The sequence below is a fragment of the Scyliorhinus canicula genome, chromosome 20, assembly GCF_902713615.1.
Source record: "Scyliorhinus canicula chromosome 20, sScyCan1.1, whole genome shotgun sequence".
NCBI lineage: Eukaryota > Metazoa > Chordata > Chondrichthyes > Carcharhiniformes > Scyliorhinidae > Scyliorhinus > Scyliorhinus canicula.
The window spans coordinates 67208295-67236286 of record NC_052165.1 but is presented as its reverse complement, the minus strand read 5'-3'; the positions used below and the strand labels follow the sequence as shown (position 1 = coordinate 67236286).

Below are 27992 nucleotides of genomic sequence, written 5' to 3'. Positions count from 1 at the left end.
AAGGGCAATTTTGGACACTAAGGGCAATTTATAATGGCGAATCCACCTAACCTGCACATCTTTGGACTGTGGGAGGAAACCGGAGCACCCGGAGGAAACCCACGCACACACGGGGAGGATGTGCAGACTCCGCACAGACAGTGACCCAAGCCGGCATCGAACCTGGGACCCTGGAGCTGTGAAGCCATTGTGCTATCCACAATGGGTAGCATTGTGCCGAGGTCCCAGGTTTGAACCAGGCCCTGGGTCACTGTCCGTGTGGAGTTTGCACATTTTCCCCGTGTTTGCATGGGTTTCGCCCCCATAACCCAAAAGAGGTGGAGTGGCCATTCTAAATGGCCCCATAATTGGAAATAAATAAATAAATAATTGGGCACTCTAAATTTATTTTATAAAAATCTAATCTGGTTGGGTCAGGAGGAGGTGATGGCTGGGCCGGGGGGTAGTCGGATGATTGGGTCTCTATGGTAGTGAGTGGTTGGGTTGGGATAGGGGTTGTTGACAGGATGGAGGGTGTAGTCATGGTGGCAGTGCACTCTAGGATGGGGTTGTACAGTAGACCCCCTTTATAACGCGGGTGTTGGGGTCCAAGACAGCCACCCGCATTGCATCCGAGCCGTGGATATCCACGATGGGGGTTTTAAATTTATTTAAAAATCTATGCATGCGCTTCCCATTGTGGAGAAAGGCCTGAACTGCAGGGGTTTGGGACCGAGGAGAGATGCGACACCCCCCTGCCACTTGTTCCCAAACCACCAAGTTGACAGCCCTGACACCTAAAATGAATCCCAGCCTTGCCTTTGAAACTGACATGCAGCGCAGGGTGCAAGCGCGTGTGGCAGATGGGGTGCAGACAGCAAGACCTTGTAAGTTCCTGGTAAGTTTCTGTGGGTTGTTTTAATTAGATCCACGATGGGGGTTTTAAATTTAATAAAAGATCTATGCATGCGCTTCCCATTGTGAGTCTACGGGGGGTGGGGGGAGAGGTCAGACCCCCGTAGACTCACAATACTGCGGGGGTATAACGGGGTTATACCGCAGTATAACGGGGGACTACTGTAGTCGGGTGGGTGGGACAGTGGCCGAGAACCTGCGGAGGCGGTCAGAATTCCGGGGTAGCAGTAGTCGGATGGGTGGGGCAGTTATCGGGGATGGGGGGGAGGGGGGTGCAGTGGTGGGGTAGTAGTGGGGTAGTAGTTGTGAGGGTGGGGGGGGGGCAGGTGTTAGGGTGGTGGGGCAGTTATCGGGGATTGGGGGGGTAGTAGTTGTGGAGGGAGGGTGGATGGAGCAGTAGTCCGGGGTGGATGGAGCAGTAGTCGGGTGGGTGGGGCAGCAGTCAGGAACGGTGCAGCGGTCAGGCGGATGGTCTGGTCTGGTTGTGGACGGAAAAGTAGTCAGGTGCGTGGGAGGGTCTGATCGAAAGGGATGGTCTGTTCAGGAGGCCTGGTGGTATGGAAGGTGTGGTCGGGTTGGATTCGGGAGTGGGGTAGCTTGTCGGTAGTCAGGTGATCAGCTCCAGCCGGGGCTGCTGGTCAGGGGAGGGAGGGGTCTGTTTGGGAAGGGCTTGTCAGGTCTGTTCGGGGTCACGATGGTAGTTGGATGGTCAGGCCTCCCTAGTTGGGAGGGTGGAGGGGTAATTGGGTATTTGGATGCTTGGTATGAGTGAGGTGAGCCAGTTGTGTACTTACCCAGATATTCAACCATGTTTTAATCTGCTTGACGTTTTCTGGGTAATTATCCAGGTAAGTTAAAATGTCCAAAGTTTCAGAAATACATCTTTTCTAGAGAGAGAGATAGCAGTTTCTGTTTTTTGTTTGCTGGCTGTAGTGGTTTTCCCTGTAGACTCCTTCATTCAGGTTGTCTGTATCTTCAAAAATACAACAGTCACAGCCTTTTGGAGAGCGAAAACAGGTCCTGGTCTTGGCTTGCAGCTGGTAATTATTTTTAACGACCCCAACTCAAAGAACTGACAGTTATGAAGTTTAGTTAATAAATTGATACTGACTGCAATGTGTCACTGGAAGGGTAGCAGTTTCACCTGCCAGATTATTTGGCATTTATCGATATTTTGGTGCTGGCCAGAATTCTCTGGCCATTTGCTGGCGGCGGGATTCTCTGGCCCTACCACCGGCAGTGCACCCCTGTTGACTGGTTTCCCAGCGGCGTGGAGTGGCTTCAAATGGAATTCCTCTTCACAGCGGCTGTTAATGACAGGTCCAACCTAATAAGGGTATTAAAGTATGTCATGAAGCATACGAGTAAAATTTGAATGGATGATAATTGTCTAAACTTTAGGATTAGATTACAATCTTAAACTGTTCTTCGGTATCTAGTTTTAAGATGCCTGGTGGAAATTTTTGGAGTCCTTTAACCACTTTTGTTGTTCTGGCTCTTGTCATTGGGGCACCGACAGTATTTTCACATCGGTGTGATTCACGCTGAAGGATCGACAGTAGTGACTGTGAATCACACCGATGTGGAAATACCGATGCTATTCCTTCACTGTTGTAATGTAGGAACAGCAGCAGCCAATTTGCACATAGCAAATTCTCACAAACAGCATTACAATAATGACCAGGTCATCTGTTTTTAGTTCGAGTGAGAGATAAATATTGGCTAGCACACGGGGGATAACCTTGTAGCTCATCTTCAAAATAGTCCCCCTGAGGAAATAGGTGGGACCTAGGTTTAACATCTCATCTGAAAGACGGTGCTTCCCATCTGAGGGTCTGTCTCGATTTTTGCAATCAAGCTCTGAATTGCGACTTGAACCCAAAACCTTGTAATTCACAGGTAATTGTGTTAGCAACTGAGCCACGGCTGACACTGACATGATGTTGTATGGCACATTGCTCAATTTTTTATATAAATATAGAGTACCCAATTCATTTGTCCAATTAAGTGCTAATTTAGCGTGCCCAATCCACCTACCCTGCACATCTTAAATTGTGGGGTTGAAACCCACGCAAACACGGGGAGAATGTGCAAACTCCACACGGGACAGTGACCCAGAGCCGGGATCGAACCTGGGACCTCGGCGCCGTGAGGCAGCAATGCTAACCACTGCACCACCGTGCTGCCCCACATTGCTCAATTACTTAGCCATAAGTGGGACGTTTTGGAGAGAAGGCACCTTTGACAACATTAAGACAACTTCTAAAACTTGTGTGCTGAATACTTTAATAAATAGAGTACATTGCTATCCTTCAAGAACAGAGATAGAATAGAATCCTTGCAGTGCAGAAGGAGCCCATTTGGCCCATTGAGACTGCACAGACCCTCTGAAAAAGTATCCTACCTAGGCCCACTCCCCCACCCTATCCCTGTAACTACACCTAACTTGCACATATTTGGACACTTAAGGGGCAATTTTAGCATGGCCAAGGGCATCACGGTAGCATTGTGGATAGCACAATGGCTTCACAGCTCCAGGGTCCCAGGTTCGATTCCGGCTTGGGTCACTGTCTGTGCGGAGTCTGCACATCCTCCCCGTGTGTGCGTGGGTTTCCTCCGGGTGCTCCGGTTTCCTCCCACAGTCCAAAGATGTGCAGGTTAGATGGATTGGCCATGATAAATTGCCCTTAGTGTTGGGTCGGGTTACTGGGTTATTGTGATAGGGTGGAGGTGTTGAACTTGGGTAGTGTGCTCTTTCCAAGAGCCGGTGCAGACTCGATGGGCCGAATGGCCTCCTTCTGCACTGTAAAAAAAAAATCTATGATAAGATAGTGATTTGGCCTCCACAGCCTTCTGTGGCAATGTCTGCTAATCCAGCATTGGCAGTCTGGAAATTTTGAGACAATGGCAAGGGTGTTACAGGTATTGGTGAAATAGATCTGGAAATTGACACTACTTTCGGATGATGCATTGCGGAGCAGCAGAGCCTAATTTATTGCACTATTTATTATTTTCTTAATTGATGCATGTAAGTTTTTCAGTATCGCACATTTCTCTCTGTCCTTTTTCCTATGTCTAAGAATTTTAAAGAGCGTAATAGAATGTGAATACTCGGAAAAGATCATTCAGCTCAGAAGCTTGTTTCTTCCACCAATCATGTAGAATTTCCCCTTTCATGAGTGTAACACAGTTTATTTACTCTCCCGCGGAAGTGCGAAATGTAGATTAAAATCTCCAAGAAGATAAGGCTCAATGCAATATTTTTCTGGCCCCTGAAGCTAATCTGACAAACTGTCAGGATGTATATCTAATATTGTAGCCTATATTACTCAATCCTGACCAGAGACGGGACATAAATATTTTAAAGGCATTATAAAAATAATGACACAAGGATCCATTGTGTTCCATAGAACATGAGACTGCCTATTTACATTCAATCTTAAATTCTGCAATTCTGTTTTTTGCTATATATTTATGGAGCTCTATTTCTAAAATGAATAAACCTACATGGTTTCTTTATTTGGAATGTTACTCCATTTGTCCACTATTCTACTAGCCTTCTTCCTTGGATGTTGTTAATACTATTCTTATGGCCTTCCACCTTATTCGAGGTCGCACTCTGCTCGAGTCCGCTCAGAAATCAATTTACTGCTATCAAGATTACTGTAGTAAAAGTGCTCTGAGAAAAGAACCAAGTTTGAAGGATTTGTAATGCAGTTTTACTCTATGCAGTCCCCATTTATTTTGAGACATTGAAAAGATGTTGTTGCAATATTTTTCTCCCCCACCCTCAGCCCTCCACTTCCAATTAAAAGGGGTTCAGTTTTGTGAGTGTCTGTTTCATATCTTAAGCCCAGAGTTGTTGCTTCTCTTTGAACTCTGAATACATTACAGTCATTGCGTTTGACAGCACAGAAAGAGACCCTGTGTCTGTGCCGGCCATCAAACACATCTATTCTAATCCCATTTTCCAGCCCTTGGTCCTTAGCCTTGTGTGCAATGACCTGTAACGTCCGAGCTCACCAACATCAGATTTGAAGGGCACCCCACAGATGCACTGCTCTTGGAGGTTCCCAGGTAAACACTTGCACAACAATTGCCCAGAAATGCTAACTTTACCTGGACAGTTGACCTGCGCTGGGAACCATCTGCAAATGCAATTTAGATCAGAAACGTTGGATGGTCCGACCAGGGTTACAGCAATAGTTACTCTGGGTAACTATTGAAAGATCCAGACCAACACATACAGTACTTCCCCCACCACCCACTCTGACCCCCTCCCTCTGAATTCCTGACCTCCCACACCAACCTCTACCCTCTCAACCCTGACCTCTGACTTCCACATAACCTCTAACCCACACACTGCCCAACCTTAAATCCCCAAAGCCCACGATGTTGCTATACCCCCCCTCCCTCCCAACCTTTGACTCTTTCCGACCCACCGCTAATCTTAGGACCACCCAAATCCTATCCACATACTTTGGACACAACTTCATCCTGGCCTGTCACTTTCACCAGAAGCTTTTAATCTTAGCTGCCTTACAGCAGCTAGTTCAGTAAAAAAAAAAGGGGCTGTGGCCTCCTTGAGCCCAGCAGAGCTGGACTGTGCTTGGACCTGTGAGGAAGCTTTGCTGCAGGCCCCATGCAGCTCCAGTGATTGGGAGTGTCAGTGCAATTGTTGCAGACAGTTAAGGATGTATTTATTTCTTGCAATTGCTGCAGGTCATCTCTTTTCGACACTAGCCAAAGTTATGGGCCAAGGATTGCTACAAAGTTGTAATTTTTGAAAAGAAAGAATGACGGGTTTATATAGCACCTTCCACCACCTTTGGCTTTCCCAGTGCAGTTAGTGTAATGTGGGAAATATATTTGTGCGTTGCAAGGTCCCACAAACAACAACAAAATAAAGTGTGATCGGGAAAAAAACTAGACAACATTGACCTCAACATTGGATTCTGACACTGCAAAGTCTTCCTCGTTAACAACTGGAAACATGTGCCAAAATTGCAAAGCTGCCCCACCGATTAGTCTTTGCCATGCTGCCATATCCCATTGCAGATGGTGGCAGACAATTAAACAACTAACGAGAGATGGCGACCACATTGGAGTCCTACATGGGCTGCAAGTGTTCAAAAAAGAAGCTCACAATCTCGTTGCAATGATAGTTCATATTGGGCAATAAATGCTGGTTTTGCCAGCAAGCTTGCATCCCATGAATGGGACAAGGAGCTCAATTCACCGCTGCCCGACGCTGACAGAGATCAGCGATCGGGCGGAGAATCCAGCGTCAAACAAATGGCATTCCGATGCTACCGGCATCGAGATTTGTGCCCTGCGCCAGCAGGGGGGTGCATATAGGTCAAATTTCTTAAAATAAATTTAGAGTACCATGTTTTCTTTTCCAATTACGGGGCAATTTAGTGTGGCCAATCAACCTAGCTTGCACATATTGTTGGGTTGTGGGGGTGCGACCCATGCAAATACTTTGCGAATGTCACATGTGGGTCAAATTGACGCATTTGCATTCTATTAACTGGCTGGAAACTGGATTCTCCACACTTCCTGTCCTCTGGGTGGGATTCATGTTGGCGTGGATTGGTGAAGGTATTTGTCAACTTGGCCGCGGTGTAGTGGACCTCGTGTTGGCCAAGGGGGGGTAAGTCTTTAAGATAGGCTCCCCCAAAGTCTATTGGAGCCCCCCCCCCCCATCAGAGATTGCTAACCAAGATCTCTCCTCTCCATAACAGAGCCACAATACAGAGACCCCTGCCTGGAAGCTAAAGAGCAGTCTAGACATAACAGTGAAAAATATGTGCTTTAATACTCACTTGTCCCTCACAGCTGCTTTCTGCTGAGAGAAAGAGGAAGTGAAAGCACTTAACTGCTTTTGGTGTGATCAAGAGCTGTCAATCATAGCTATATGTTTATTAAAAAGCTCCATTCAAGCGTGAAGGGAAATTAAATTAAACATTCCAGACATCTGGCTGCCTGGAAGCTGTCAATTACAGCCTAGTAAATGCTATTTCTCATTGATGTGAATAAAAGCCTTGCAGATCAAAGGATCTGAAGGGCGCATTAAACCCTGGTGATGTGGTTTTCACTATCTAGGAATTTCCAGCTGCTGCTTTCTCTGCCTGAAGCAACGGCTGTAAGGGTCAAATGAGTTTTAAAGCAGTGATATTTTCACTGTTTCTGTCTGGACTTCTCTTTAGCTTTCAGACAGGGGTCTCTGTTATGGGGTGCCTTGTGGGGGTCTCTGATGCAAGGTGGTGCATGCTGTTAGTGGGGATGGGGTGACCCAGCAAATCCTGTGGTTGGAGGCGGTGGAGGCAGGATTTGTGTGGTGTGGGGGGGGGAACAAGGCGGGGAGGCCAGCCGCCAGACCTTTGTATTGGGCAGCCCACTCAAATGGCGGCTTGATAGCGGGATTCGCGAAGGAATCCCTTGCAATCTCCACCATGCATAAATTTGCATGGCATGGGCTACTGAAGCACTTCTAGGCATCGCTCCCAGCATGAACGCAAATCAGAGGCAATTCATCTCTGGTGGGAGAACAATGTCTCCCAAAACAGAGAATCTTGCCCCAAATAATCTCTGTATTAGTAATATTGGTTACGGGATAAATACTAATGAGAACACGACGGAAATTTCCCTGCTCTGCTCTGAATAGTGCCGTTTATGTTAGCCTGAAAGGGAAGACAGGGCCTCAGTTTAGCATCTGATCTGAAATGGCACTTATTACGATGCAATTCCCTCAATATTGTACTGAATTGACAGCCTGAATTACTTGCTCACATTTCTAAAGGACTTAAATCCACAATTTTGTGATTCAGTAATACCAACTGAACCATGGCTAAAATAGGAAATTTTAGTAAAGGATTAAAATACTATTTACCAAATTATAACTAAGTATCTGTAATACATCTTAGTACTTGATACTGGGGGCCTCAAAAGGTTAAATTGTGCGTGGAGGTTGTCCAGACTAGGTTCGTCATTCCCTTTGGGGGAATTCACCTATGAAATCTCACCTTGTATCAAACATTTGAACAGGTGAGGCTAGTTGTTTCATGGTGCTATTATGCAATAGCCGTGAGGCTGGTCCACTCCACGAACTGGAAACCACAATCAAGCCTAATAGATGCTCTGTCCACACAAATATGGTAGATGAATTTTAGTGCCGTTGTAATGCCAGGTAGATAGGCTGTACATCCCTTTGGCTGGCGGATCATAACAAACAGCACATCCCTTCAACTGTCTGCGACAGGCAAAGTACTGACTTACCCAACAAATCAAATTTCATACCGTCACCTAAGTGGTAAGTTTTCTTTGACTTGATTTTTTAAAAATTTTCTCCTTTCTTTTCATGCAGATTGGGAAAAGTAGCAACGTCTCTTTATTACAGTCCAGTCCTTCAACGACAAACCCTGTACATGGCAACAGACAAGTAAGTATCACAGTATTTACACCAGTACTAAGGGCTCACTGAACGTACAATATCATTTTGTGACCTTAAGATGGCAGGATTATTTATTCTCATTGGCTTCTGAATGTAGCTCTTTAATAAAACTCGGGTGGCTCGTAGATTTAGGTTCACTCAAATTCCTATCCAATAATGAATCAACAGTGCATATTTTAAATGGTATCAAGTTGCTCGTACATCTTTGTGGTAAGCAGCATTGGTGCATCGAGTATGTCGATATTCTAACAAATTGACAGAGGACATATGGATAATTTTCTGCTCACTTCAAACCTCACTGGGAGCGAAAGATACCCAGGACGTAAAACTGAAAGCAAATGCTTCAAATTCCAATGTGAAAGAACCTCTTTCCTCAAAGGCTAAGAAGCTGGTAGACGGTAGAGATTTCCTTAAGGGAACCTTAATCCCTTTAATCCCATTAAAACTTTCTTTGGCTCCCAGGAAGGGAGTCGGATTAGAACACACTGCAATAGATCTATTCAGTCCAGTCCAATCCGTCCTGTTAAGTGTATAACTGATTTTCCACGTTTTCATACACACTGCATGTCAGGAATTGACAGTTCCTGTGAAGAGTTCTGTCGTACTTTTGAAACCCATTTATCTGAAAAAATGCTGTTTTATGCTAAAATAATAAAACAATATACGAGCGCTTAAGGAGTGCAGCATTATCCCTGGCTGGTCTATAGTCGACAGATGAACAATTAACAGATTAGCATTTGTAATGATGAGAATATTTGTATTGACTGCAAGACTATACAATTAGGGAAACCTCTCTGCTAGAATACATTTCCAGAAAAAATATTTGCATTGACAGCTTTTAAGTATGTACTTTTAAAAGGGACAACTCCATAATTCTGAATATGTTAGTGGATTAAATTCTAAATGAAGCTTGCAGCTATTGCTCATCTGGATCAACAGTTGGGGGAAAGCCCAAGTTGTGAGTAAGAGTATCTTTAATTAATTGGATTCTTAGTATTGTGCTTGATATTGTGAGATTATTGAATAAACAATGGCTGCAGACATTGGACATGCTGGGCTGGATTTTCATTTGGTTGAGGAAGTGGGACTGGAGGTGAGCAGGCCGACAATTCCCCACTACTGGTTTGCTGGCCTGTTCTCGATTCCAGGCCATTTTGGAACAGCCTGGATTGGGGGAGGTTGGTGGTGACAGCCACCTGCCTGCAAGCAGTGGTTAACCAATTAAGGCCGCCTGCTGACTCAGACTGGAATTTTACACCCACCACTCCCAGCCCTAAGGCACAGAATCAATCAATGGATGACGGTGGCCTGCTGACATGAGAGTGGGAGATAGTGCCCCATCATCCAAAGAAATCCCCACCCTATACCACATTTGCAATAACCGTAGGGCCACATCTGGTGTCCAGTGGAGGTTGCCCCTCCACAATGACAGCCTGGCAATTATAGCCTCTTTGTATCTATAAGTCTTAAAAAGGACTTCAGTGGAACTTCCATGTTGAATTGCCCTCTCTTTCTTCAATCTACATCGACCGCTCCCACCTCTGACAGTGTGGCTGGCAATTGGTACTGGTGGCCCTCTACCAAAAGAATTTCCAGGGTCCCACTGCTGGGTTCCTGCCCCGGAATTCGTCCTGCCATTAGGATTGGAACTCTGGAATAAATTTCCAGCCAACTATCTCTGGTTTGAATTTGAGAACAGTGAACAGGGAACTTTTCTATTCTAGAGCAATTAATGTGCCTTATTTTAGATACTTGAATTTCAGTCTTGACTTATTGGTACTCCATCTTGCCCCAGAACATAGGGTTTCTATAGTTTCAGGGAAGGGTGGGATTGAGATTATCATGTAGGTGCCCACTCCTTTTTCTCTCTACATGGCGGGGGGGCAGGAGAAAATTATGTATTAAAGGTGAAAAATCTACATCTGCAATTATAGTTGATGTCGGTCAAGCTTCCTGACAGGTCATTGAAGCACTGGCAATAATGAGCAACATAGGCACATTCACAGGCTGAGAAATCTTAGGAGAGGTAGCATCATTAGAGCAGTAACTGAAATGTGGGAGGAAGAGGGAGAGACCAGGAAGATATCTATGACACGAATAAATTAAAAGTTATAACTTACATAATAAGCACATGAGTTGGTGCTAGTTTGAAAAATCCCGAATGCTTCTTGTCTCAACAAAAATGCTTCTGTAGTCTTATGATTTGACTTGCAAAATCATATGTGTATTACTGAATGTAGTTTTCTGTATGGCTACTGTGGTTAGTGGTTTGCTGTCATGGATTGGGTGTACGAATACTCAGATAGTTGTGTATCCATTATTAGTGCTGCTCATTGTTATGAGACCAAATTAATTCTCTGCCTAATCAATTGTCATTTAATCTTAATCTTGGTTCCTTCTCTTCTCAGACCAAATATTCCAGTTTATAAGGGATGCGCAAGAGAAAAAATGATTGTGTATTGATTGAACTTGTTTCTTTTCTTATTTAAGATGCTGTTGTGTGATGAAGTGGACCAAATTCTCATTTTTAATATAAGCTTCTGAATTTCTGAAGAAAACATCCCTAAATTCCACCTTACAACCCGAGCTACCATCTCCAGAATATACTGTTAAATAGTCATCATAAAATGAAATTATGACTAGATTACTTTTTTTGGCACTATCTCCATTTAAACCGACTATTATTGTGTTTAACAAACTGGCTATTCTTTAGTGTTTGTGCGGCAGGTTAATTCTATTTCTCTCTTTGCAGCCAAAAGTTCATCAGTGAAAACTGATTTTATGGGGTATTAGTCCAAGACAGTGGTTACAAGTGGCACTGGTACTCACCTTTAATGGCACAATGGACTGCAACGATAAGACGAAAAACTCTGCTCTGAAGACGTGAAGAACCCTCCCTCTCAGCCAATACCTCCTAGCGGCCTTTTTCCCCCATTCCTTTAGCGATGATGAATGAATGTGTGGTGACTTACCAATCATTCCTTTGTTGTATGAAAGAAAGCCCCATTTCACTTTTTCCCTTTGGTGGTGGTTTACATATGCCCAGTGACACAATATAACAAATTCCAGAGAAGCCGGGATAATCATGATTTTCTTCCCCACCGCCCCACCACCTGTGGAGATAATTATAATCGGAAAGGTTAATCATGATCTAAAGCAACTTGACAAAATGCGCAAAGATAAAAGTTAGCAAAATCTATTTTTTACTTGGACATTTTTTTTAAAATTCTTGACAATTGGCAGAATTTATGGAATCCAACCTGATTACAATTTGTATCCCTTTAGATTTTATATAAATGATATATCCTATCATAAAATGTGTTGTGACATGGCAGGTCTTGCACAGTGTGAGGCATTGAAGGAAAATGTCTAACCTTTTGTTGTACCAGCACTCACACTTTAGTGTTGCATTTGTAATTCCATCCCTGAAGAGACCCAGCTACCAGAAAACAAACCATACACGTTTTTTGAAGTACAATCCTTCTTTGCTGATGGCAAAATGCGTTCCGTTTGTTGACAACAGGCGGAATCTTGAGAAAATACCCTTTAAATTAAGCGGAGGGTAATGGACACTTGATTGTCACCAGCTTTGTATCAGAGGATGTTACAAAAGGTGCAGCTTTCTAGCTCGATAATGTCATGAGTGTAGTTGCAGAGGGACTGACGAGAGATAGGTAGAGAGCAAAGGTAAAGGACGTGTTAATGATGTCTTATTATTCAGTGTTAAAAGTGCACTTATTTGTGATGGATTCTTCCCAATGAGAAAAGAACAGGCAGTGATTAAAGAAAGGTGAGGATGTTCCTGAAATAGGGATGGATTTTTATGGTTTTAATAATGGATATTAGTTAAAAGAGAAGGACATTCTGTGAAATAAACTAAAGCTGGTGTGAGGAGACTGTTGGAATGAAGTTGCAGCACAGATAAATATTTTCTTAAGCTAATCACCATCCACCCAGTTGAGAGATTATTCCTTTGTTAGTGTTAATTTTCATTAATTTATGACTTGTCATTTTATTAATGCTCTAACTGACCAGGATAGGTTCAGAAATAGAATTTAGGAAAGTCAGAAATTGTGTGTTTATATATTTTTTAAATAAATTTGGATTGAACTTTTGCTATGTACATTTTGTTAGACTGAAGATTGTGTACATATCTGTTGTTATTTTTGCACAAATGTTTGTCATGGTTAGCTTAGAAGCTTATAAGTATTTTAATTTTTCTAATTTATTGTGGGTTGTTATAAAACTACAGGGGGTGGGAAATAAATTCCCAATAATTAGAATAATTTTTTATATATATATTAAAACAAAAGCTGAAGTCTGTCATGAATACAAGCTTTCCTTTTAAAACTGGCTGTGCTCGTCAGAAACTGTGACTGGGCAGTGAGATGCAAAAGAAGTCCGTGACTGAAGGGGACAGCTTGGTAACTATAAAAATTGTCAGTGGTTGCCCACATTGTGGGTATTGTATGTTGTACCAGTACAAATCATGGACGCAATGCATAAGCCTGTCAGCCATAAAAAGACAGCAGATTACTGTATGCCTTCTTTTGTATTGATGTAACAATTGTATATAAAGCTGATCAAAAACTTTGTAGAAAATAGTTTATACAGCATTATTATATTATTGCTGAATCTCAGTGAATTCTTGGGAAAAGAAAGTTTTTCTATTTACACCTTATTTTTTTGTTACACTGTTGACCCATGGCATTTTGACAAAACTCTGTGGGTTTTGCATTGCTGGTCAGTCATGGGTGTGTTAATACTGCTGTTGCACAGACAAGAATTTGCACCTGCCTCATTGTGCTTTCCTACTGCAGATTTCAATTTAGTCTCATCCAATGATAATAAAAGCATGTACAAATCGTCCTGCGTGCCATACTGTAACTTTTCTCTTTCTGTAAATGGATTTAATAACATTTGATAACACTATGAATTTTCACTTTGCTTTGTACACTTTTTTCTTTTCCACCTCTTCCTCTCCCTCCCCACCCCTTTCAGCAGTGTCATTGCATTCATTCCATGCCTCCATGCCTAACTTCATCTTTGTGATATTGTTAACAGAATGGTATCTAGATTAGCTGTAAATAGTTAATTTGATGGCATACAGAGAAAATAAATTGAACAAACCTTGTTTCTGATTGATACTGCCATGGTTCAACACCCAGCTTGGAGATATTCTCTAATGAGGGATGTATTTTTTTTTGTTTTGTTTTGTAACAGGCTTTGTAAATAAAAAATAATTTATATGTTTGTAAGAAGTACACTTTCCTGTTGTGTCTTTTCTTCAATTTGTGGACTTCATTTGTTCTGGAGTATGAGACAAAATATTTGTCAGCAAGTATATGATAATTAAGTCACAGTTTGAGTTATGAAAAGTGGTTTCTCTTTTCAATCTGTACAAATGGTGTCATGGAATTTAGGTGTAACAATCCGATTTAGTCAGTTATTTTGATACCATTTCCAGGAACTGGTCTCGTACAGCTTCAGCCTCATACCATCTCCAAGACCGCGCCAAACTTGTGTTCCCGGGTATGTCCAATAATAATTTAAAACATAGTTTTAGATCTTTTTACATGTTAATAAAGACAGCTGTGCTCAATGTTTATTAAAAAAGCATAAACTTGGGTCATTGGCATCGGTATTCCCATTAAGATTTAACATTAAAACTTTAACTACAGTCGTGCTTATTAATGTTAAATCTTTTAATGTTACATCTTAATTGGAGGACCGATGCCAAGGAGCCAAGTTTAATGCATATAAACACATGTGAGCCTCGCTACTTTTGACCTGGTCAAAGATTGAAATAGTGTTGGCAGTATAACCTGGGCCTGTCAGCTCCACATCACTATAAGCAGGTGCTAAACTAAAACCCACTGTACAGTGATACCTGGGACATACTTCAGTCTTACTTTAGCAAGAAAAAGCTCCATTACTACAACAAGTCTTTGGTCGCCTTTTTTCTGATAATTCCATCAGTTACATCTATGGTCGGCACGGTAGCACAGTGGTTAACGCTGTTGCTTCACAGCACCAGGGACCCAGGTTTGAATCCCGGCTTGGGTCACTGTCTGTGCGGAGTCTGCACGTTCTCCCCTGTCTGCGTTGGTTCCTCCGGGTGCTCCAGTTTCCTCCCATAAATCCCGAAAGACTTGCTTGTTAGGTGAATTAGGCATTCTGAATTCTCCCTCTGTGTACCCGAACAGGTGCTGTAGTGTGGCGACTGGGGGATTTTCAAAGTAACTTCATTGCAGTGTTAATGTAACCCTATTTGTGACACTAAAAAAGATCATTATTATTATATCCTGCTTCAGCTGAACCTGGTAGTTGGTTTTCTGATATTGTCTGTGTCACATTTCTGCTTCCAGTCTTTTGGCAACAGAGACAAATTGAAAACATGATCAGAATGTAACTGTGTTACAATCTGCTAACTTAGATGACTGAATTTGTATGGTCAGGGTGGAGAGACAAATCCAACTAAGATCCTGGGAATTACATAGTACTGTGACATTCATTAGATATCAAAGTACAAAGTTAAATTATTTCTACTTAGAAAACTTTGGAGGGAAAGGCCACCCTTATTTCAGTTGGTGAACTAATTGGCAAATAAATCGTCCCCAAGTGCCTTGAATTACATTCCGCTGTGATTAAGTAGTCCACTTTACAATATTATACCAGCAGGAAATTATTTCCTCTGTCCCATGCTACGTGTTCTGGCAAATGGTTCTACAGCATGACTGTTTCTAGTTAGTAGATATTCTTAATGACATTCTGCAAAAAGTGTACAAATGATAAAGCTAATTCTGTAACCATAATGGGTTTATATTTTATAATGGATTTATATTTTATCAATTACATTCTGCAATGCGTTCATACTGATTTATTATCTTCTGTATGGTTTACTTTGATATACTATATTGTGGTCAGAGGAATCCTTTAATCATAATCGACCCAATGAGCGACAAAAGATTACATGTAAAATACAGGTAGATCAGCTTCATTAAACAAGTCCTGACAGTTTGCACCATCGCGTATGTAGGTGAGGGCTTGGTACAAGTGTATCACGATCTGGGTAGCATCTTTCTCGATGAGATCTACATTTTATCTAACTTATGTGCTTTTCTTTGAAATGTGCAAATTTTAAGTGCTTATTAATAGCCAAAACAGAAAAGATCTCTTCATTCATGGATTGTGTTAACTTCGTATTATATTTGGATAAGGCAGTGCCTGGACCAATTCCTAATATCACTGCTAAAGGTTGTATCTTTATTTCTCTTTGCATGAAAAATTACATCATTTTTGAGCAACATCTTATGCTACAGTGTGCTCTGTTCTGAATGAGCTGGAACTTGTATAAAGAAATCTGTGGGAACGAGGTACTAGCTAAACTAGAAGTTGAAAACACAGCTAGCTGAGTACTGTCTTGTTTCCAGTGGTATTTCTACTGAGCAGACATATCTGGCAAATTTATAAACAGTGTGATTTTAGAACTGAGTATTCATACATCTGGCAGCTTGTGTGATCAAATGTCAAGAGATATCTAATTAATTTAGCAGATTGAAACCATTACACTCCTTGTAGCTTAATTAGCTACTTTGAATTGTTAAACTCACCTATGAGTCTGTAAATTGAACAAGTTCAATCGAATCCTGAATACTTTCTCCAGAAGAATGAAGTTTATAAACTAATTTTATTTCTGGATACTTTTTCATAACCATACGACGAAATTTCATACACAAAGTTGTTAACAGTTCAGGCTTTCCAAAAATGCTTATAACTTGAGTTCACAGCAAAAAGGCTACTTTCATTCATGGACTAAATCTCCTCTGCATTCTGAAGAATGCCTGAATGATTTGGGAATAATTACCCTCGAGCTTTGATGGATGAATTGGAGAGCATATAGGATACCTGCCACATTCTATCATGTGCTCCATGAAGTGCTTATTAATCATTCTGTCCAACAAATCATTCTGTCCAACAAATGCATTCAAGCTGCAACATGTAAATTTATTGACATGTTTAATATTGCATTAAAGCAGCAAGCTATATTTGTATAATTTATAGTGGGGGGGACCTACCATGGGAAGGTCCTAACCTGGCACTGAGTCTGGTTCTGTGGCTCAGAAGGGAAGGGGGGAGAATAGCAAAGCGATAGTGATAAGAGATTCAATGGTTAGGGGAACAGATAAGAGATTCTGTGGTCGCGAACGAGACTCCCGGAAAGTATGTTGCCTCCCGGGTGCCAGGGTCAGGGAAGTCCCGGATCGAGTTTACAGGATTCTTAAGGGGGAGGGGGAGCAAGCAGAAGTCGTGGTGCACAAAGGCACCAACGACCTAGTTAAGAAAAGGGATGAGGATCGAAAAAGTGATTTTAGGGAGTTAGGTTGGAAAAGAGAGAGATATTGACAGACAGTCAGGGATGATAGATAGATTGATAGACAGAAGATGAATTGATGGATTGATAAATTATTAGAGAGATAGATAGGTAGTTAGATAGAGCAGGACGAGCAGAGTAGTAGAGTGTGATATTTCGCATCAGCGCGCCACATTTCTCCCCCGACCAGCCAGCCGGATTCTCCATTACGCCAGCCGGTCAATGGGGTTTCCCATTGTGGGGCAGCCCCACGCCATCGAGAAACCGGGATCCGGCAAAACGGATAATCACGCCGGCGGAGAATCCTTCCCGTAATCTCAAGATTGTTACCGGTGTCACATTCAAGTGAGGCAAGGAACAGAGAGCGAGTGAAGCTGAACACATGGCTACAGGGCTGGTGCAGGAGGGAAGGCTTCAGATATGTGGATCATTGGGATATCTTCTGGGGAAGGTGGGACCTGTACATGAAGGATGGATTGCACCTAAACTGGAGGGGCACCAATATCCTGGGCGGGAGGTTTGCTAGAGCTCTTCGGGAGGGCTTAAACTATTTTGGCAGGGGGGTGGGAACCAGAGCTATGGATCAGAGGATAGAGTAGCTGTTGAACAGGCAGAAATAGTATGCAGCGAGTCTGTGTGGAAGGATAGACAGTTGATAGGACAAGGTTGCACTCAGTGGAATGGGTCAAAGTTTGTCTGTTTCAATGCAAGGAGTGTCAGAAATAAGGGAGATGAACTTAGAGCATGTATCAGTACTTGGAACTACGATGTTGTGGCCATTACGGAGACATGGATTTCACAGGGGCAGGAATGGATTGGATTGGATTGTTGGATGTTTTAAGAAGAATAGGGAGGGAGGTAAAAGAGGAGGGGGAGTGGCATTGTTAATTAGGGAGTGCATCACAGCTACAGAAAAGGAGACAGTCGAGGAGGGTTTGTCTACTGAGTCAGAAGTAAGAAAGAAGCAGTCACTTTATTGGGAGTTTTCTATCGACCCGCCAATAACAGCAGAAAGATGGAAGAACAGATTGGGAGGCAGACCTTGGAAAGGGGCAGAGGTTAACAGAATTGTTGTCATGGGTGACTTCAACTTCCCTTATATTGACTGGAACTTCCTCAGTGCAAATGGTTTGGATTGAGCAGATTTTGTCAGGTGTGTCCAGGAAGGATTCCTGACTCAATATGTAGATAGGCCGACTAGGGGGAAGACCACATTGGATTTGGTGCTTGGCAATGAACCAGGCCAGGTGTAAGATGTCTCGGTGGGAGAGCATTTTGGTGACAGTGACCACAACTCCTTGACCTTTAGCATAGCATGGAGAGGGATAGGGACAGTATGAGAAGGTATTTAAGGTATTGGGGGAAGGGAAATTATACTGCTATTAGACTGGAGCTGAGGAGCATAAATTAGGAACAGTTGTTCTCAGGAAAATGCACAACAGTAATGTGGGGGTTGTTTAAGGAGCACTTGCTGCGAGTGCTGGATATTTTTGACCCACTGAGACAAGGAAGGAATGCTATGGTGAAGGAGCCTTGGATGACAAGAGAAGTGGAGCTTCTAGTCAAGAGGAAGAAGGAAGCTTACTCAAGGTTGTGGAAGCAAGGATCTGGCACAGCTCTGGAGGGTTACAAGGTAGCCAGGAAGGAACTCAAAAATGGACTTAGGAGAGCTAGAAGGGGGCATGAAAAAGCCCTGGCGGAAGGATTAGGGAAAACCTCAAGGCACTATGTGAGAAATAAGAGGATGGTCAGAGTGAGAGTAGGGCCGATCAGGGGTAGTGGAGGGAATTTGTGTCTAGAGTCTGAGGAGGTTGGGGAGGCCCTAAATGAATATTTTGCTTCAGTATTCACTCGAGAGAGGGACCTTGTTGCTCATGAGAACAGCGTGAAGCAGGTTAATAGACTCAAACAGGTTGATATTAAGAAGGAGGATGTGCTAGGAATTTTGAAAAGCATCAGGATAGATAAGTCCTCCAGACGGGATATACCTAAGGTTACTACGGGAAATGAGGGAGGAGATTGCTGCGCCGTTGGCAATGATCTTTGCATCCTCACTCTCCACTAGAGTAATATTGGATGGTTGGAGGGAGGCAAATGTTGTTCCCCTGTTCAAGAAATGGAATAGGGAAATCCCTGGGATTACAGACCAGTCAGTCTTGCGTCTGTGGTGAGCAAAATACTGGAAAGGATTCTGAGAGATGGGATTTATGATTATTTAGAAAAACATGGTTTGATTAAAGATAGCATGGCTTTGTGAGGGGCAAATCATGCCTCACAAGCCTCATTGAATGAGGATGTGACGAGACATATATTGATGAAGATCAGGTAGTGGATGTGGTATATATGGATTTCAGTAAAGCATTTGATAAGGTTCCCCCATCGTAGGCTCATTCAGAAAGTCAGGGGCCATGGAATACAGGGATATCTGGCTGTCTGGATACAGAATTGGCTGGCTAAAAGAAGACAGCGAGTGGTTGTGCATGGAAAATATTCCGCCCGGATGATGGTGACTAGTAGTGTCCCGCAGAGATCTGTTCTGGGACCTTTGCTTTATGTGGTTTTTATAAATGACTTGGATGAGGAAGTAACAGGGTGGGTTAGTAAGTTTGCTGATGACACGAACATAGAACGATACAGCGCAGTACAGGCCCTTCGGCCCACGATGTTGCACCGACATGGGAAGTCAAAAACCAAAGGCCATCTAACCTACACTATGCCATTATCATCCATATGCTTATCCAATAAACTTTTAAATGCCCTCAATGTTGGCGAGTTCACTACTGTTGCAGGTAGGGCATTCCACGGCCTCACCACTCTTTGCGTAAAAAAACCTACCTCTGACGTCTGTCCTATATCTATTACCGTTCAATTTAAGGCTATGTCCCCTCGTGCTAGCCACCTCCATCCACGGGAGAAGGCTCTCACTGTCCACCCTATCTAACCCGCTGATCATTTTGTATGCCTCTATTAAGTCACCTCTTAACCTTCTTCTCTCTAACGAAAACAACCTCAAGTCCATCAGCCTTTCCTCATAAGATTTTCCCTCCATACCAGGTAACATCCTGGTAAATCTCCTCTGCACCCGTTCCAAAGCTTCCACGTCCTTCCTATAATGAGGCGACCAGAACTGTACGCAATACTCCAAATGCGGCCGTACCAGAGTTTTGTACAGCTGCAACATGACCTCTTGGCTCCGGAACTCAATCCCTCTACCAATAAAGGCCAACACACCATAGGCCTTCTTCACAACCCTATCAACCTGGGTGGCAACTTTCAGGGATCTATGTACATGGACACCGAGATCCCTCTGCTCATCCACACTGCTAAGAATTTTACCATTAGCCAAATATTCCGCATTCCTGTTATTCTTTCCAAAGTGAATCACCTCACACTTCTTCACATTAAACTCCATTTGCCACCTCTCAGCCCAGCTCTGCAGCTTATCTATGTCCCTCTGTAACCTGCAACATCCTTCCGCACTGTCTACAACTCCACCGACTTTAGTGTCGTCTGCAAATTTACTCACCCAACCTTCTGCGCCTTCCTCTAGGTCATTTATAAAAATGACAAACAGCAACGGCCCCAGAACAGATCCTTGTGGTACGCCACTCGTAACTGAACTCCATTCTGAACATTTGCCATCAACCACCACCCTCTGTCTTCTTTCAACTAGCCAATTTCTGATCCACAGCTCTAAATCACCCACAATCCCCACCCTCCGTATTTTCTGCAATAGCCAACCGTGGGGAACCTTATCAAATGCTTTACTGAAATCCATATACACCACATCAACTGCTCTACCCTCGTCTACCTGTTCAGTCACCTTCTCAAAGAACTCGATAAGGTTTGTGAGGCATGACCTACACTTCACAAAACCATGCTGACTATCCCTAATCATATTATTCCTATCTAGATGATTATAAATCGTATCTCTTATAATCCTCTCCAAGACTTTACCCACAACAGACGTGAGGCTCACCGGCCTATAGTTACCGGGGTTATCTCTACTCCCCTTCTTGAACAAAGGGACCACATTTGCTATCTTCCAGTCCTCTGGCACTATTCCTGTAGCCAATGATAACATAAAAATCAAAGCCAAAGGCTCAGCAATCTCTTCCCTGGCTTCCCAGAGAATCCTAGGATAAATCCCATCAGGCCCCGGGGACTTATCTATTTTCACCTTGTCCAGAATTGCCAACACTTCTTCCCTACGCACCTCAATGCCATCTATTCTAATAGCCTGGGTCTCAGCATTCTCCTCCACAACATTATCTTTTTCCTGAGTGAATACTGACGAAAAGTATTCATTTAGTATCTCGCTTATCTCCTCAGCCTCCACACACAACTTCCCACAACTGTCCTTGACTGGCCCTACTCTTACCCTAGTCATTCTTTTATTCCTGACATACCTATAGAAAGCTTTTGGGTTTTCCTTGATCCTACCTGCCAAAGACTTCTCATGTCCCCTCCTTGCTCGTCTTAGCTCTCTCTTTAGATCCTTCCTCGCTTCCTTGTAACTATCAAGCGCCCCAACTGAAACTTCATGCCTCATCCTCACATAGGCCTCCTTCTTCCTCTTAACAAGAGATGCCACTTCTTTGGTAAACCACGGTTCCCTCACTCGACCCCTTCCTCCCTGCCTGACTGGTACGTACTTATCAAGAACACGCAATATCTGTTCCTTGAACAAGCTCCACATATCCAGTGTGCCCAACCCTTCTCCAACCTACACATCCTAAGTCATGTCTAATGGCATCATAATTGCCCTTCCCCCAGCTATAACTCTTGCCCTGCGGGGTATACTTATCCCTTTCCATCACTAACGTAAAGGTCACTGAATTGTGGTCACTGTCTCCAAAGTGCTCACCTACCTCCAGATCTAACACCTGGCCTGGTTCATTACCCAAAACCAAATCCAATGTGGCCTCACCTCTTGTTGGCCTGTCAACATATTGTGTCAGGAAACCCTCCTGCACACATTGTACAAAGAACGACCCATCTAATGTACTCGAACTATATCTTTTCCAGTCAATATTTGGAAAGTTAAAGTCTCCCATAACAACTACCCTGTTACTTTCGCTCTTTTCCAGAATCATCTTCGCCATCCTTTCCTCTACTAGAACTATTAGGTGGCCTATAGAAAACTCCCAACAGGGTGACCTCTCCTTTCCTGTTTCTAACCTCAGCCCATACTACCTCGGAAGAAGAGTCCCCATCTAGCATCCTTTCCGCCACCGTAATACTGTCCTTGACTCGCAGCGCCACACCTCCCCCTCTTTTGCCCCCTTCTCTGAGCTTACTAAAACACCTAAACCCCGGAACCTGCAACAACCATTCCTGTCCCTGCTCTATCCATGTCTCTGAAATGGCCACAACATCGAAGTCCCAGGTACCAACCCATGCTGCCAGTTCCCCTACCTTATTTCATATACACCTGGCATTGAAGTAGACACACTTCAAACCACCTACCTGAACACTGGCACCCTCCTGCGAAGTCAAATCTGTGCTCCTGACCTCTATACTCTCAATCAAAAGGTTGGTGAAGTTGTAGATAGTGTTGAGGGCTGTTGTAGGTTACAACAGGACATTGACAGGATGCAGAGCTGGGCTGAGAAGTGGCAGATGGAGTTCAACCTAGACAAATGTGAAGTGATTCATTTTGGAAGGTAGAATTTGAGTGCTGAATACAGATTTAATGGCAAGATTCTTGGAAGTGTGGAGGAACAGAGGGATCTTGGGGTCCACGTACATAGATCCCTCAAAGTTGCCACCCAGGTTGATAGAGTTGTTAAGAAAGAGTATGGTGTATAGGCTTTCATGAACGAGGATTGAGTTTGAGAGCCACGAGGTTTGCTGCAGCTTTATAAACCCCTAGGTAGACCACACATGGAATATTGTGTCCCGTTCTGGTCGCCTGACTATAGGAAGGATGTGGATGCTTTGGAGAGGGTGCAGAGGAGATTTACCAGGATGCTGCCTGGACTGGAGGGCACGTCTTATGAAGAAAGGTTGAGGGAGCTAGGGTTTTTCTCACTGGAGCGAAGAAGGAAGTGAGGTGACTTGATAAAGGTGTACAAGGTAATGAGAGGCATGGATAGAGTAGATAGCCAGAGACTTTTCCCTAGGGCGGAAATGTCTGTCACAAGGGGGCATAATTTTAAGGTGACTGGAGGAAGGTATAGGGGAGATGGCAACGGTCGGTTCTTTACACAGAGTGTGGTGGGTGCATGGAATGCACTGCCAGCGGAGGTGATGGAGTCAGAGTCATTAGGGACATTTAAGTGACTCTTGGCCAGGTACATGGACAGCAGTAAATTGAAGGGGTGTAGGTTAGGTTGATTTTAGATTAGGATAAATATCGTGGGCCGAAGGGCCTGTGCTGTGCTGTACAGTTCTATGTTCTAATAGCACAGTATTTAAAAATGACAAAGATTGATACAATCAACAAGTTCAAATGTATTTCTGGAATCTGCTCCCTACATGTTATGCAATAAAACAACTCAAAGCGAAACTCTGTAGTTGGCATGATTTCTGTGTTGGCCCACGGAGGCCAAGTGTCAATTGCACAAAATGAACTGAAAGAAAGATTAAAGAATAAAAGCACATGTTTTAGATAATCCCTGTGTTTCCAATGAAGTGTTCCATCATTGAAGATCAAAAACATTATTGAAGAGTTATTGTTTGCCATACCAACACCTAATTTGACCCATACCATTTCCTCACAATTGCAGAAACATAAACAAAAGACATGGAGTTGTTGAACAATAAATTATACTTACTAGTATATTAAAGTGATAAAATGTCACAAAGTGTTGAGCAAAAGTTAAAAGAAGAGCAAGAAATGCAGGGAGGCTAGATTGGGGTGGTGAACGAAAACAAGACAGAAGAGGTAGGCTTTGAGGAAAGGCTAACAAGGTGATGGTTCGATAAAATGTCCGAGTGATTTCATTTGAGTTCAAAATTGTAAGGATTAGAACTAGGAAGGGCACTGGAGTAATCCGAATTTGGAGGTGAATAAAATATAGATAAGCATCTCGGAAGGAGTGAATCTGGAGGCAGACGTGAGCTAAGCGTGGGCTAAGTAGTCTCTGCTGTGACTGGAATATGGGGCTGGATTCTCCTGTTGCCAGTGGAGCATGTATGGTCTTTTACGCGCAAACAATCTGCTTGAAACCCTCACCGATTCCAGGACCGGTGAGGGGCTAGCAGCGCCGCTGGGTGAAGCTCCCGCACCGAGCATGCACACGGCTGACAACCTGCAGCGGTCGCACCATACAACATGGCGCCGGCCATGAGTGGACAGGACCCGCTATCCGCGACCCAGCAGGCCACCCCCACCAGTCACCCCATCCCTCATGGAAGCCTCCCCCGGACAGCGACACGGATCCCGGCTGAGTGTGGCGGAGCTGGACACAGTGCGCAGCCACCACGCTGGGTTCCCACACGGCTGAGACCACACGTGTTCTGCGCCGTCAGAAATTCGGCCCATCGGGGGCAGAGCATTGCAGGAGGGCTGGCCGATAACGCGCCAATGCCGTAGCAATTTCCCAGGGGGCAGAGCATGGCTGACCGGCATCAAACTGGCACCAGCCCCGATTTAGGTATCGGGAGTCAATTCTCTGCCCAATAACTGATTACGATATCGGCATTGAGCAATGGACAATCCCGCCCATGGAGTTTAAAACTCAGCGTAACAGGAGACATGGTTGTGGATCGTTGGATATGACCAAATTAAGGAATAAAAAGGTAAAAAAGGGATCCTTTTAGATGGAAATCGAATATAAATATACAAAATAGAGGAGCAGCAGGCTTTTCGGCCTCTCTGATCTGCTCCTCCATTTAATAAGATCATGGCTGATCAGTTTGTGTTCCAAATTTCACATTCTCAACTACCCCTGATATTGTTTAATTCCCATTCCCTAACGTGAATCGATCTGCTTCCACCTAAGAAATACTCAATGACCCCCACGTCCGCAACTTTCTGAGGCAGAGTATTCCAAAATAGCACAGCCTCTGAGAGAAAAAAATTCTCCTTCTCTTTGTCCTAAAAGGGCGACCCCTAATTTTAAAACCCTTCCCCCTAGTTCTACACTCACCCACAAGAGAAAACACCCTTTCCATGTCCACCTTGTCAGGACTATTCAAGGTCTTGCATACTTCAATCAATTATTCCCTTACTCTTCTAAACTCCACTGGAAACAAACCCAGTAGGGCTAATTTTTCCAGATAAGACAACTCGCTCATTCCAGTTATCAATTTAGTAAACCTCTTAATGGCCTCCAACGCATTTACACCCTTCCTTAAATGAGACCAAAACTGCACACAGTATTCAAGATAGGGTCTCACCAATGCCTTGCATAATATCCTTACTTTTATACTTATCCCTCGTCATAAAATATAGTTTTATATAAAACAAAGGATAACATACCATATTCACAGTTACAAAGGATGCAGTTGATTATAAGGGCAGGTTGGATTAAAGGACTCTATCGTCCTCTTTTGGGCAAGTCAAGTGTCAGTGGTATGTTAAGGTGCGAGGAAAATTGACAACTTGTGCTGGAAAGGGAGCAAATTCATTTCCTCCAGGAGTGGAGGGTGATTACAAAAGAATTTGAAGCTGACAAGGAAATGCGGATAAGTATTCATTAATAGCTTCACCAAAGATGACGTTTGCAAAGGTAGCAAATCTATTCAAGGTTACAAAATCAACGGATTGGCTGAGAGTTAGGATAGAGTTACGTATATGGGTCAGGATTTACCGCTGTTCCCGCCGGACGGAAATTCCAGACACTCGCTGGTGCACAGGTTTCCCAGAGATGAGGGGTGCAATCAATGGGAAATCCCTTCGACAACAGTGGGATCAGTAGATCCCGCTGTTGGACCACCTCCGCTACCGAAAAACACGGCAGCGTGGTTGGTAAATCCTGCCCATGGAATGTGAAATTGAATTTCAAGGAAAAATAGAAATTGAGGATAGTATGCAGAGAAGATTTAGAAGAAGATTGAAATCACTGGAGATAAGTGCAGCACAGAGCTAAAGTTGTCTTCGAGTATGTTGAAGATGTCTTTGCTAGTTCTAGTCCCTTTAGGATGTTCCAATGGTGTAATCAGGTAAAGAAGGGCGAAAGTGCTCGCAATTTAAATTTGGATGAGGAGAAAATTGAGGAAGAGGATTATGGAGAATGGGACAGACATCATAGAATTGCACAGAATATCTAGCACAGAAACAGGTGAGTGTCCCTTTAAGAAAGGTTTTTGTCTTACCACATGGCTTCAGTGATGTCATTGTGTGTGGAGTTGGGCTGTGGTTCTGTGGGCTGTTTTTGGTTTTGCTTTCACATTTGGTTGCTGTGGACTCAAGATAGAGAAGTGTTTTGGCCTGTCTCTATTTTCATTTCAAAGAGAAGAAAGAAAATCACTTATTGTCACAAGTAGGCTTCAAATTAAGTTACTGTAAAAAGCCCCTAGTTGCCACAATCCGGCGCCTGTTTGGGGAGGCTGGTACGGGAATTGAACCCATGCTGCTGGCCTTGGTCTGCTTTACAAGCCACTTATTTAGCCCACTGTGCTAAACCAGCCCCAGAGTTGTTCCAAGAAAGAAAAAAAATTGATTATAGCTACCTGATGTTTAAATCTGCTGGTGAGACGGGGGTCAGAATCTCAGGAAAAGCCAGTCTTCTTCAAGTGAGAATGCAGAGTGTAGGATCACGCCATTAAAAAGGGGTTTTGGTTTATGGGATTTTGTTTTGAATTGGAACAGTTAAGGGGGAATTGATTAAGGGTTATATATATATTACTATGGCTGTGTGGGGTCTTTATGTTTGTAATTGATTAAAAAAAATTCTTGCTGCATTTGGTTACATATAAATGTTAACTCAGTTAAAAATAAATAAAACTTATTTTGATTAAAGTATCTAGGAAGACTGTTGAGCAACATCTGAAGGGTAAGTTCTTGTGCTCATCCTAGCCAAATTCAACAAAACATTATGGGTCAGGTCAACTCCATAAAACATTTTGGCGCTTTTAAACCCTGGCCCAAAACACAAGTCATTCAACCCGTGACAGCATTTATGCTTCACTTGAGCCTTGTCCCAACCTTCCTCGTCATCCCGTATAATCCTCAATTCCCTTCTCCTTCATATACTCCATTATAATACATCTATATTATTCACTACTTCTTGTAGTAATGTGTTTCATATTCACACCAATCTTTAGATAAAGAAGCTTCTCCTGGATTCTCTCTTGGGTTTCTTGGTCACTATTTTATATTGATGGCCACTAGTTTTGTTCTTCCTCAACAGTGAAAACACTGCCTACCCAATCAAAACATTACATAATTTAAGGTCATCCCTCAGCCTTCTCTTTCCAGGAGAAATGTGTCTAATGGGTATAACCTCTCATTTCTGCTGCCATTCTTGTGATTTTATTTTACACCCTCTCCAATGCTTCAGTATTCATTTTATTCAATGGAGACCAGAACTGTGGTCTAACCTTTCTTACGAAAGGTCATGGACCTAAAACATTAACTGCTCCTCTCTCCACCGATGCTGCCGGACCTGAGTATTACCCATATTTTGTTTTTATTTTGGATTTCCAGCATTGGCGGTATTTTGCTTTTGGGATAATGGTCGAATCAAAGTTTTATACAAGTTCATCACAACTTCTCTACTTCTCAATTCTATCCTGCTGGAAATACTCTTTGCACAAAGGGAAGCCTGGAAATTATAAGGCAAATTAATTTCAGTAATTGCTGGGATATGCATTCACCATCACAATACTTACTTTCCATGCATGTGTTGTCCAATGCAGCATCAACTTCAGCTAACACCAAGCAAGAGGCAGGTCAGTAGCAGAAACAAACCTATATTAGAATATTTTAAATGTAGTACTTTCTAGCTTCTTTGGTTTAAAAAAAAATCATTTTTCCTTGTAGCATTAGAAATTCGCAAAGTGATTTGAGAGTTTTGTTCTGGGAATGGAATGCGAAATTGTGATGACCTGTTTCTAAACTGACTTCAGGATGGAATGATGAGAGTACAGTGGTTCGAACTTCATTACAAATGGCCCTCCTTTTCATGAGAATAATAAAGGAGAAAGTGTGTAAACAACACTTATGTCAGAAAGCAATCTCCTCTTTAAGCACTTTTTTTTATTATGTAGCTGGTTTGTTAATATTTTCTACAGCAAACCGAAGGCAGCATCAAGTTTGACAACCACCGAAGCAAAGTGTTTGGGTATAGAGTCGCGAACAGAAAAATTGAACATTGC

The 27992-nt window shown here is 43.1% G+C and overlaps 1 protein-coding gene across 13 annotated transcripts in view; it reads left to right on the top strand.

Moving 5' to 3' along the window:
* LOC119955200 (ataxin-7-like protein 1) overlaps positions 1-13614 on the top strand; it is a 280989-nt gene extending 267375 nt beyond the window's left edge. For all 13 annotated transcript variants that reach the window (XM_038781200.1, XM_038781199.1, XM_038781198.1 and 10 more), the window contains 2 exons: positions 8264-8338; positions 11103-13614. In XM_038781200.1, the coding sequence (XP_038637128.1) occupies positions 8264-8338; positions 11103-11120 (93 nt within the window). In that variant the 3' untranslated portion in view covers positions 11121-13614. The remainder of the gene's footprint in view (positions 1-8263; positions 8339-11102) is intronic.
* Positions 13615-27992: the final 14378 nt, after the last annotated feature.